The sequence below is a fragment of the Athene noctua genome, chromosome 2 (genome assembly GCF_965140245.1).
Source record: "Athene noctua chromosome 2, bAthNoc1.hap1.1, whole genome shotgun sequence".
Taxonomy (NCBI): Eukaryota; Metazoa; Chordata; class Aves; order Strigiformes; family Strigidae; genus Athene; species Athene noctua.
The window spans coordinates 29,306,215-29,319,853 of NC_134038.1; the positions used below are offsets into that span (position 1 = coordinate 29,306,215).

General features: G+C 34.8%; 1 protein-coding gene across 1 annotated transcript in view; it reads left to right on the top strand.

The window, feature by feature from the left end:
• MMP16 (matrix metallopeptidase 16) overlaps positions 1–13,639 on the top strand; it is a 187,622-nt gene that overhangs the window by 88,493 nt on the left and 85,490 nt on the right. Inside the window, exons 2-3 of the mRNA XM_074898760.1 lie at positions 2,398–2,546; positions 10,354–10,476. Coding sequence (XP_074754861.1) covers positions 2,398–2,546; positions 10,354–10,476 — 272 coding nt within the window. The remainder of the gene's footprint in view (positions 1–2,397; positions 2,547–10,353; positions 10,477–13,639) is intronic.

Consider the following 13,639-nt stretch of genomic DNA (forward strand, 5'->3'; position numbering starts at 1 on the left):
TTCTAATATGGATATCTGAAGGTTTAGCTCCTGATGAATTTGGTTACTTGTAACCCTATACCTCTTGTTTCCTTCAGTTATGCCACAGTGAGGATGGTTTTGAGTAGTGATAGGTGGCCTCACAGGTCTGCCAAGCAATTTCATGTGCCCTTAGCACCCAAAAGAGATTAATGAAAAACCCTTCTCTGTGTCTGTGTACCGAATTCATGCTGAGAAGGTGGGAAGAAGGTGGCATCATTTTAGACAACAGTGACATGCTTGTTTTTCTTCCTTGACTGATAATTTGTTTTAATATCACTGTCTTGAGAAGATCAATCTCAAAATCACCCATTCTTAAATATACCCATTGTAAATATTAATTCAAATGGATTCTACATGCTACACTGAAATCAGCTCCCTCTGTGTCAAACTTACTTCCATGGTCTTAATTGCATTTCTTTTGCCAGCCTTCCAGCTCTAGCTGGCCTTTCAGAGCTGTCTTCCAATAATGGAAGGAAAAGCAGACTTCCTGTGCAAAGTGACACATAAACTAAATTATTTATGTGATGATCCAAATCTAGCACAAACTTAATGTTCACAAGCTCACCCTTGAAGCTGAAGAGTGCAAGAAATCAGGAGTGTGTAAAGTTGGATGCAGGTACTGATTGTAGCAATTAATTTATACTGGAAATAAGAGCATCTTCCTATCAAACACAATTTTGTTCTTATTCTGAACAGCTCCTGTATATGGAGAGTATGAAGGTGAAATAGGTTAGGCTGGGTCTTAATTCTGTGTGTACTGTATCTTCCTGTTTTGCAGAGCTCACATTGTTGAGATCATGTCTGAACTGCACTATGGGAAGGTAAACCTTGTTTAAATCAGAAATATCTGAACTTACAACCTGAAGATTTCCCCTATCTTTATTGCCAGTTTGATCTTTTATTTACATTGAGTCAATATTCACCTGTAATACGTGTTCAGTGTTAGTAAAGTGAACCACAGCAGTGAATTCATCCATCCTGAGGTTTTTCACTGGGTCTATAAAATAGGAGTGCACCACCAACATGGTTAAATCTGCTACAGAACTGAATTGGGTGGACTCTGAAAGCTGAACTTGGGGCTGAAAACTGCAGACACCAGTTTGGTGTTAGACTCTGTATAAACAGTGTGTATAAACAGATAAAAAACCCAGAAGTGTTGTATGAGGCAGACAGAGCCTACAACACACTGTAAAGGGAGAGTGGGTGGGTAACATTCATTAATGTAATGATTCAGAATCTGTGATCTGGGACGTGATACGTTTGAAAGATGTGGCTGAACTAACTTTTTAATTATTAATTTTTTTTAATAGAACAGAAGATCAGATTTATGGGATTACAAGTATTTTGTTACTCAGAGAGTGAAGCTGCAGCAATACAATTTAACTGTGTATTGTAGATTGGCAAGATATGTCCCTTTCATTCTAGTGATAGTTCCAGTGCTTAAATGAGAAGCTAAGACATTTTTAAAGATCGGTGCTCTCATTGCCTCATAGGTCTTACACTGTGCTTTGTATAGGCTAGATTTTGAGAACGCTTAGAACCATTAAGGTAACTGAAGCTACTTATGAAACATTGCCTCAAGAGGACAGCATGTTTCACAGGGTTTTTACAGGTGCTCTTAAGATACTGGCTTTAATCCATAAAGCTCTCAGTTATTTGGATCATGCTTTCTCCCTCTCACTTCTACACAATTGAGAGGAGAACATAAACAATTGGCATTAAATCCATCTTGATTTAAAAAGGAAGAGCCTCTATCAGGGAGTTTCCTGTAAGTGGAGACAGACTGCTACTTCACTATGTCCTGGCTGCCTGCTTTGCCTATAAGTATGTGATTTTGATAATCTTCTGAGAAAGTTAAATGTCTCCCCACCCTCTCTTTCATATTCATTGAGATGATAACAGTATAGTATAACTGTGTGAGAGCTATTGTGGGTTTATTGTGGTAGTTGATGAATATTATTATGTACTATGTGGATAGTCAATTATATGTGGCATATATTATAGATTTTATATTTTTTCTGATTTAAAAATTTCTTGAAGTGTCTAGAGCGAGGGTTAGGTGCTTAAATTTCAACTTCAAATAAATACATTAAATAAATAATTGAAGCAGGCAGTTACAGATAATAAATAGAGCTGGCTCCTGGGTAGAAAACACTGTAAGTCTTAAAATAGCAGAATCTTTAATAAAGGAGATGAAATAAAAGCCCCAAAGAATTTATTCTCTGAAACAAACAAACAAACAAAACCAACCCAAACCAACAGGATTTATGCTTGTTGAATTAGAAGTTTCAGTATATATGGTACAAAACTAATTACTAAGGAACATTTTATTTACCTCTCATTTCTGTTTAATAGCCATTGCACTTGTCATTGCAGGTATGGTTACAAAAGTATGGCTACCTTCCACCAACTGACCCCCGAATGTCGGTGTTGCGCTCTGCAGAAACCATGCAATCAGCTGTAGCTGCCATGCAGCAGTTCTATGGCATTAATATGACAGGAAAAGTGGACAGGAACACAATTGAGTAAGTAACCAGTACTGAACTGCTCTTGACTTTTCTGTTTCAAGCAGGGTAAAATAGAACTGGAAAAACTTTATAACATATGAAGCATGGTAACTGGGATATCCAAATAGTGTTCCAGCTTCAGGTGGGGAGATAAAATGTTTCTCTCTCTCCTTGTCTTTCTTTTTTTATCTTCTGTATTTCATGGTAGCAGGTAGTCACCTGTCTAATTGCTGTCTGCCTTTGAGCAAATGATTGTAAAGAAAATGTTTCAGGGTTAACTAAAGAAAGGGCCGGGCCAAAAGGTTATCAATGTGGTAGTGGAAAAAACTATTCAAATCGGCAAGAATTCAAGAAATGTTCGCAGTGGAAAGAGTCTTTTCTTGCAGAAAATCTTTAGTGTCAATTTTCTTACCCTCATTGAAAAAAAATGTAGCACACTCTTGGGCCTATTCATTTAATAGCTTCCAGTAGCAAAAAAACAGGTGTGGTCATTTTAACATGCAGTAAAATTGGATTAGTTTTGCATGCCCTTCGTAGTTCTGGAGTTGTGTAAGGCCAGCAGTGTCTGATTTTACGGACAGACTGAACACAGAGAAGCTTTCTGAAACAGTATTGAAAGACACTTAGAAACAACTCTATACTATGCCAATTTTTTAAAATGTAGAAGGAAAAAAACAAAACAAAACAGAGTATTAGAACACAAATAAGAAAATGTATCTGGGATTAAGATTTGATGTGCTTGTTGGACTCATTCCAGTTAAAACACAGTAAAGATTATCTTGTGTTTTTAGAAAAATTTACTTTTCTTGGAAAGCAAACAATAACAAAATAGTACTGTCACTACGTATCCAACACTTAGTTTATTGAAATATGTTTCTGCTACTTCTCTAAAACTCTTTTTAGGGGGGGGGAGGGGGGGAAATACTCCTTTATTTCCCATTTACCCGCCCTAGCCTGATGTGTCATTTTTCATTATTCTTTTTTTGTAAAGTAACTGACATGAATGATTTTTTTATCATTTAGAGTTTAGGGAAGAGGCTACCCAAAATGCTGGCAGGATTGGAAAAATCATTTTATTCCACTGGCGCTTGCATTATTGCATTGAAAAGCAATAAAGCAAAGCAGATTTTGGGGCTGCCCTAAGGGGAGGTGAGCTGATCACACATCCCTCAGTTTAGGAAGTTAAAGGACCTTAGAACATGCAGTGCAATATCAGTAAATGCCTAGTGAGAGAGAGCCATGATCAAAAGTATGTTTATCATCCAATCTGCAGGGTAGAGAGATTTTGGCTCTTTATACAGATTCAGTGATTGATCCTTGAGGAGAAGGTGCTATACCAGTCACTAGTAGCCTTTTAAAGACACATTGGTGGCAGCTTTGTAATAGGCAGTATATTTCACTAAAAGAAAAATCGTATGTTCACAGTTAGGAGTACAGTACAGAGAAGTTAACTGATAACTTAAGGAAAAGCAGGGGACATCTCTTAGATGTCTTAGATTCTTAGATACTCTTAGATACTTAGGTACTCTTAGAGTATCAGCTAGCCTGGTGAGAAGAACCAAACCAAACCAAAACTTTAACTGCAAAGGAAGTGGTTCATGTTTGCTAAACTGGGCATTGGCCAGCATGTCAGCAAGGTTGTCTTCACTTCTTTTGCTATGTAAGAGACAAATGAATCAATCTATGCAGCAGTCCAAAACATTAATTTTACAATCTTGTAGATATTCAGCCTTCCAAACCTTTTGATGCATGAGTTTCTTCTACACAGATATATTAAAGCATGGCAATTCTTAGGTACATAAAATTCATGCTGGATGAATTCTTCATTTACTTATACATTTGGAGTTTCATTAACTTAACCAAGTTGGGAACAAAACTGATTCTTAAAGACTTGTCACACCTGCATTGGTGTTGAGAAAAAAACCAAAACCAACTCATTAAACTAAACTGTGGCTTTGTTACCTTAAGTCACCATCAATTAACACCACTGAATATTCTTGGGAGACATGACTATAGAAAAAAGAAATTAAATTTTTTTTCAATTTTTTGTTCAATTTTAAATGTATAAAATGATTTTCTCTTTCATCTACACAGAAGTATATATACTCATTTGGTCAGAAATATGTGACAGTTTACCATTTGTTTCTCTGTGATTAATATGTTATGATCACAAACAGTGCCTGGATTACAAAACAAAGAATACAGCAGGAGCCTCATAAAAATAATATGTTCTCATCTTGTACATGAGGATTTACCTGCTTCTCTAGCAGTCTTGAGGAGAGATTATGATGTGCCTCTTCATCTTCAGAAGGACAAACAATTAAAAGAAGTTATAGCAGTAACTTGATAGGAACCAACTTTTGGGATATTAACAGAGAAATTAAGTCCTGCAGCATGATCATCAAAAGTCTCCTGGGGGGATTTTGTTGCTCTGAAAAAAAAGATAATCCCTCAATGAATATTTTGGTATGCATAAATATGTACAGTGTTCATCTTCCCCCTACTACTCATTTAACACTCACTTGTTTTTGCTGTATTTTTAAATTTGTTTCCCAAGTGTCTTGAAAACCACAATTCATTCTTATTGCTGGGGATAAGGAAGAGTGAGTGGCAGAAAGAGTCATCACTGTAATGGCGTAAAAATATGAGGGACATTCTGAATATCATGACAATAGCAAACCCAGTGAAAATACCCAGTGACATTTTCATGGGGTGCCACAGTATTTTCTGTGATTCATTGATATATTACCAAACACAGTCAATGATTCATTAAAATGGAGACTTCTGAAAATGGACCAACTGTTGCCATCCTGGTCTTTCACATCCCTAAACCAAACCTACTAAGTAGAAAAAGACCAGTGGTCTTTTCTTAAAACTGCTATACGAGTTTATTTCCAAAACATGTCTGGCAGTTTAAAGCACTACATTACAAACTTCTTGGTATACAGACAGAATGGTTGTGTATAGGATGCCGACTAAATCTATACAATAGTAACAACACATTTGTTTTACTTTAATGACATCCTTTATAAATAAATGACAAATGTACTTACTTTAATGCTCAGATGAACTTCTAACCAAGTTTACTTCAAAGTTTATAATTAAGATGTAATCAAATTTATATGTGATCTCTACTGTTTATATATTAATTATCAGTAATAGAGTAAGGGTAAACGGTAAATTTTTGAGCTGTTAAAATTGACTCAGTGGTCTCTTTTATTAGTAAATATTTTTGTACAAAAGCTATACATAAGGTCTTGTACCATCAGGAAACATTCAGTGAGAAGCCTTGCAGACAAATCCTTGTCAGTAACATGGGTGAAATACAGTATCTTACATCACTCTTTGACAGCTCCCTATTACTTAGAGGATTATCAGTAAAGTTCTGTAATAGCGGAGTACAGTAGGGAAAAGATGTTTACAAAACATATCTATCCTCACAAGAAGTTTAAGGGTACTATTCAGTAGTTTCCTTAAGTAAATGTCTATAGTTTTTCCAGCCACTAAGTCAAGTTGCACTGTCAAGCTGGACTCTCCCTTTAATTTTTCTTTTTCGCTATAACTCTGCCAAAAAAAACCCCCAAAAAAACCCAATCACCACCACCAAAAACATTATACAGCCTAAGCAGCAGTTTTGATTAGGGATAAATGGGCCGAGGTCGGGGGGTGGGGTGGGATGGGCATTTAATCAAAGGTAGGGTTTTTAATGTTTTGATTCCACATTAGACCAATAGTTTTTTCTGAAGGCTTAAGAAACTAAGAAAGCAGAGATTCTTCCTCTAAACCCCCAAAGAACAAAATAAGGTTAGGCAACTGGCTTGAGTTATGAGAAGTTCAGCTTCAGCTCGCTCTCTGCTGGAAGATCATTACAGTTCTGCTGCATATTTTTATTTTAATATTTTCAGATTTTCTGTTAGTCTAAACTGTTTTAATTTTCTTGACATATATACCTCCTCAAGATTCAAACTAATAGAGCTAAAAGAGGAATTTCATGTGACATAGTCTACATATAGAGTACATTAGTCAGAATTAAGCCTCTTTATTGAGTACTGATAAAATATTGATTTTGAGGGGCTGTTGCATAAAACATTTCTACAAGTTCAGAACCAAACAGATTAAAGAGAGGCAAAGTATTAAAATATTATGAGTATTCACCTTTTTTAAATGAAAAACAGTTATTTCAAAAAAAAATATACTCCAATCATAATTGATCATATTATTTTAAAACCAGGTATATTTGGAAGAAAATAGAAATTAATGTTTTATTTGTCAACTCCTGCCCAGATGGAAGAGCATATTACATACTAAATATCCCCAAATGTCATGAGCATTAATAGTTACTATTGAGAAGTCTTTCTTCAAGTCAGTGTGAGAACAATTACTGTTTAAAATATTATTTTTTACATAATACAAATCAAAAAAAGAAAAAATTACATGCCAGAAGTTGTTGCAGTTTTGCCTCAGTTCTGTGCTAGAAAGTCTGAACTCCAATATTAACCATGTAATTTTTTTTTTTCAAAATTCTGACACTAAACTTAGCTCAGCTAAGATCTAGGTGATAGATTTGGTGATAGTCCAAGTCTTCAGCTGCAAATTGAATCCTTAAATTTTACATGAGGATAATTTTGTGAACCACCGTCCCCGTCCTCAGCTAAGAACATTAGTGGGCCAGACAGCAGGTCAACATGGAACATTCCCTGACCAGCCAAACCAATAAGAATACAAGCATAATGTTCTTGATAGGTACATGCCATTTCAAAATCAATGCAAGAACAAATTGTGAATATCATAATATGTTATTTTGGGCTATGTTTTTTTTGTTAAAAATGGATTGTCTGTAGTTCTAGTAAGATAATAAAATGTTGAATTTTGAATCCATGTTACCTAGTGTTCTTGACTTATTGTATTAAAGCTTAAGCATAAAATATTTTATGCTAACATTATTTTCTGTAAGAGTATTGAACCTTTGACATAACTTGAGAGATTATTTCAATAACAGCTTTGAAGAAGATTTTTTTTAAATTCACAACTTGGAATATTTACACTTATCTGCCCCTGGTTTGCCAGTGAGCAAAATCTGTTGTTAAAATAGGCCTCCATCACTTAAGCTAAATAATTTAAACTTTTTTGGGGAGAGGCCTAATTCAATTGATTTAGCCATTGCCCTTGAAACAACATGACTATAAGTGATATATTATGTATTTTATACAAGACCTTGATATTTTTGTACAATGTTTCTAACAAAATATAATAGTTTTTTGTTTTTGCTTTATTCCTTGCTTCTTTCTTTTGATGTAGTGATATCACCTTAAGGTGAGAACACAGACCTTTTGTTACTTATATGTCTTTTTCTGCAATGTGTGTGTGCAGTTTCAACAGCATAATTTAAATATACCCTGTCATTAAAATGCATGGTAACTGCATGCTGATCTAACATGCACTGCGAAAAAGTATTACTGACAACGTGTCTAAAAGTTTTCTGAGAGCTGAGCCAATTTTAATCTCATTTGCTGAAGTGTAAATATGATATAATTTTACTAAGAATAGAACTGCCCTTTGGTCTGTAACTCAGATCTGCTTATTTCCTTCATTTTATTACTAGAGCAAATTAAACTTTTCAATAATATTTCATCTCAGAAGTTGCTAACATCTACTTTGTTGAATTGACACTTCTTTTAAAAAACCAGAGGAAACTGAAGTAAAGTTTCAGGGTGTTTCAGCAAATACTGGTGGGTAAAGTTTTATAGATTTTGCAGTATTGTCTTTGCAGACACTAGGGAAGGAAGACTGTCTTCCTTGCAAATACAAATAATAGTGGTTTAGGTTCCACTCATACTTTGTAATTATTCTGACTAGAAATTAGAGCAAATCATTCTTTGTTTCTTACTCGAAACAGGTAACTGAACTCAGTGTCTTCAGTTCAGACAGTCCAATTAGTAAGTTTTGGCTTCCCAACTTGTACTACTTGATGGATGTGTCATCCATCAAAGTTTTTGCAGGCACTTCTATAGTCTTTATCAGTGCAAGTGGGATGCAGTGCCATCTTGGTATTATCACTAAATTTTTGTATTATCCCACAGGCTGGTGAGCTTAACTCCTACTTATGCATTTAAACAATAGTTTGCTATATATCCATAGCTACAGCATATATGAAGTATTATAAGTCTGGCTGTGTTTTTAAACCTCTACACATGGACATACGAAAATGTGTGTGCCTGATTTCGACTGGATTAGCCCACTTCTAAAAATGCATTCAGTATGCAATATGTTTTTTCTTGCATGAAACTTACAATGCAAATCTCATTCCTTGAGTACAGAACTGAAAAATCAATTATTTCTTTAGATTGTATAGTTTTTATACACACCACACACACACACACACACACACACACACTCTCTACTCCTTTGTACTGCAAATATTCCGTGTTTTCTTTTGGACAAAACAAGATGGTTTTCTTCATTTTGCATATATTGAACTAAGAATATCTACTGGAAGAGGTGAAAGATGGTTGGCTGGTTGTTTTCTTGAGTTTCTAATCCAGTCCATGTATTAAAAGGAGTCTACATTCTCAGATGACATTTCATATGACTTTTCTGTCATCCAGTCATACATACCTACAACTTCTGTGTGTATATTTATTTATGAAACAATGCTTAAAGGCCAGTTTAATGGTCAGAAATTCATTCATGCAAGACTGAATACAGGGTATGACTACTCTTGTGGTAAATACCATTGGATAACTACAGCTTTTACATCAGTAATTTTTTGGCATGATAGAAATAAAGTCAAATGAACTGGAAAAATAACAGAGGAGATTTGTCTTTTACTTATTCGGCGAATGTCTTTAATCTTACTGTCTTCCTGTTGATAAATTATTCTGAAGCTCATATAAAATAATTGCAGCCTAGTTTTGTTTGCTTTTACTCAAACGAAATAATCTCTTCCACTACAAGTGAGAAACAGTTCAATGATACTGCTGTTGAATTCACGCTTTTGAATTAGATATTATCTTAATTTTGACATATTTGGAATGATGTCAGTTTTAAAGTTTTTGAAATATTGGAAAACATGGAAATACTGTAGGCCACTAAAAATTGAGCACGTCTGTGGAAAGTATGGTGCTGCTGCAATAGTAATTTTTGTTATTTGTGATTTAGACCTTTTCAGCCTGATTTTTTTCAGACCATTAAATATTCTTAAGCAGAATTCTTGAGTTAAATGTCTCCACTACGAGTTTACAGTTGAAAGGAGATACTCTTCACTGTGTGGAAAGAGAATCAGGTAGAAGAACTAAATAGTGTCATAAAGTTAGCAGTTTCAGTATCTTGAATTAAAAAAAATAATCTGGCAGTTTGCTGGGCTCTTTGATTAAAAGAACTCAAGGCTTGTTTAAATATCATGACAATGTGACAAAAGAGGAGAATCACAGAATACAAAAAATATTTAGAAACTAATGATTTCACCAAATCTTTGTGTATATACTTTAACTTCACCTTCACCAAGCAAGCTAGTAATACAGATCACAATTACCTTGAATGAATCAAAATATATTATTCACTGTGAAAGACTTGTCCAGTTGTGAAGTCTTTGTTCAGAGGTTGTAGCAAAAGAAAACTAGGAAAAATAACTAGGAAAAAGAAGTTGGTTTCTGAATGTCATGGGTTGCAATGAAGTTCCACAAACTATACATCTGATAACTCTTCCTTTTGTTAGTCATTGTTACATGTAGACACAAAATTGATCGTACTGTAACTTCAAAAAAGTATGCAATGGTTATGACTTTCCTTTCATGTTGCTTTAACTATGTGGTGCTCTTTCTTGCAGCTGGATGAAGAAGCCTCGATGTGGTGTGCCTGACCAAACAAGAGGCAGCTCCAAATTTAACATTCGTCGGAAACGCTACGCATTAACAGGACAGAAATGGCAACACAAACATATCACTTACAGGTACCAGAGATATTCATCTAGATACATAAATGTCACTAGTAGTGCTGACTTTTAATTTTAAATAAATATAAACATCTGAAATAGTTTTCAATATTTTTAGAAGTTTATTATTAATATATGATACAAAAATGCTAATTTGGATATCTCTTGGATAAGTATCTATGTGCTACACAATAACCATATTAATATATTGGATTAAAATTGCATGCATTTAGTAACCAGTAAATTCTCTGAAGCTTCAGCATTGATTTAACACCCAATATGTCCTTAACCTTACCTTTCAACCCTCTTGGCAGCTTCTCAGGGAACATTGCTCTGAAACTAGGAACACTGTAATGAAACACAGATCTCAAATTTAAGTATGTAAACTAGGCTATTGAAAGGAGTTAATCTCTGCAAAATGTAGGTTCCTACAGGTCTATTCTAGGTGTAAATGATTTAAATTATTATTTGGTGAGTCACTGACCCAAACATTTCCTGCCTACATGATGGTGGGCATAGGGGTATGTGTGGGGGTGTACATCTGTATAACTCTTGAGTCTGGCATGTATGTTGCCTACTGTCAAAACTGACCTTTGCAGGGAAAGTTAGATTAAACCTATGTACTTGTTAGAGCTCTGTCAACCAAAGTGTCATGTATATAACACAAAATCCATAATTTGTCAGCAAACCAAGGATTCCAATACAGCCTGTTTGAAAATTTACACAGCCTCATCGAGATTCCTGTAATATGTAACAAGGGTAAGTTCTGAGGGATAAAACAGTTTTCAAATTCATTAACTGATATCATTATTCATGAACCCATATAAGTATTTAAATTCATAACATCTAATGGTCATATAGACTGTTCTTCATAGCACAAGTGAAGAGATAATTTTATTAGTAACTCTGTGTCAATACTATGTCTTATGTCTGAATTGGAGAATTCTATTTTAAGACATTACACACTGATATAAGCTGAAGCAATAGAGACAGACTGACTGCCTTGAGATTAGTATCTTGCGTTGACTGGAGTCCTTTATTGTTAACATAAATGTAGTGCAGTTGGTTAGAATGCCCATCTACAGCACTTCACATTTATATGCATTTTAAAATTTTTAATGTAGTGTGTGTGCACACATATGACAAGGCACGCACGGTCACCTACAGATGTGTGTGGTTTTCTATTGCTCTGATTTGTACAGAGTCTGATTCTCTACTTCATTATAGGATTTTTTACATCAGTCTAAATCCTACCACTCGTATGTCTTCTGTACTGTCACCCAAGGCATTAATCATAACAACAAATGAGCGTACCCACTATTAAACCATGTAGCAACTACCTAGTAATCTTTCTCACTTTTAAGAATTTATAGCAATTCTTTACCTCCTGCCTTCCCTCTTGTAAAATGTTCACTCTCTCACTTTGACGAGACCTCCAGTCAACCAGAGCTTTGAAGTGAATGAGCCTATTGTTTTGGTAGTGAATTACAGACCAAAAGACATTTCAAGTAGAAAATCCAAATTTTATTCGAATAAATAATACAATATTAATATTTCTGAATTAAAACATAACTCAAAGCATATAAGAACAAAAAAAAAGAAATAAAATTCTTTACACACTTCTCCTCACCCAGCAATGCCCTGCTTACAGGCTTAATACCAGTTAACTGAATGACATTTGAAGTTGCTTTGTTCCCTAAACTTTTGATCATATCTCTAACATCACTTGTCTGCTCCATTCTTCTCAGTCTCTTTATAACCTTCAGGTTTCCAGCTGCGTTCTGTGTCTTCCTGGACAGTTGAACCTTGTAATATGAAGTGTGCCTGCTAAGCAAGCTTAGTAATTCCTACAAAGAGGGAGAGATTTCTCCCTCATCTCAGTGTCTTCTACCTCTTCCACTTTTCTGGAAAACAAAACCAAAATCTCACAGAAAACACTCCCAAGACCAACCTCCTCAACCTTCCCACCCCCCCCCAACAGAACAGAACCACAAAATAAACAAAAAAAGATACCATCCATTACAGTTATCTTATCACAGGACTGCACTCACCAGCTTTTCTGAACAGGCAGAGTAATAGCAAAAAAAATGTACCCATCGTGTTAAAAAGAGACCAACAGATGAGCAGAACATGGACCTTGACAGCAGTTAATGGGTTTTCCTAAAATTTTGGAAGGGCTGTTTTGCCAAGGATTTTGATTGGAGTAGAGTAAGACAAGCTTTTCACATTTGCTTCTTTGTTGCTTTGAAGAAAATATTTAATATAATATTGTAAATGTATAAACTCTTGTTGGACTCAGTGAAAACCATGTGGATATGGAATTCTTTGCATGCATCACTGTCAAACAGGTGCAGTTCCAGTGCTGAGGGGACCCCTTTGAAAGAGATCAAAAGCTATATTTACCACTTGCTATCTGTCTGGCTACTTGGTCTTAGAATATATCCTCAGATGCTCTATTTAAATTAAATAATTATCACTTCAGGCAAAACATCAAGACATTATTAATGGAACAACAGAATTGAGATCACATATAAATGCATTTTAAACTATGTCTACTTATATTTTCACTCTAGAATTTTCTGTCTGTCACTTATTTTTTCCCCAAGAATTGCTCCTGGCGCCTGTTAAATTTAAAGTAATTATTGTTGTTCAGACTATATTTCCTCTTAGATTGTCCCTGTAATCACGGCTAAGAGGATCAAAACAGATATACATGAAACTTATTATTTTTACATTTCCATATTTTCAATTTATAATTTCTCAAGCTGAAACATTTCCCCAAAATTTCATTTGGAGCTTCAGAGGTAGTGACTTACTATTATAATTTACATTAATTATGTCCTTTTTGGCTACATAGTACATTTTGGACTTAGGTTATAATTACTCTTACAGAATAATGTATATGCAGACTATCAAAATGCAGATTTACAGTATTGGGAACGTCAGCATGGAATGGGCATTGTGATGCATTAATTATACTTTCTCTCCCACAGGGAATGCAGCTTTCTGCTTATTTGAACCGGTGATTAGGGTGTTTGTTAGAATTTCTGTTTCTAATTAAATTACACAACAATGTTACTTACTGTATCTTTTCTGTCTGGTATATTTCATGTCAGTATACATTCTAAACATTATTAGTACTTATGTTATATACTGACATGTCTTTTACAAAGAAAGAAAC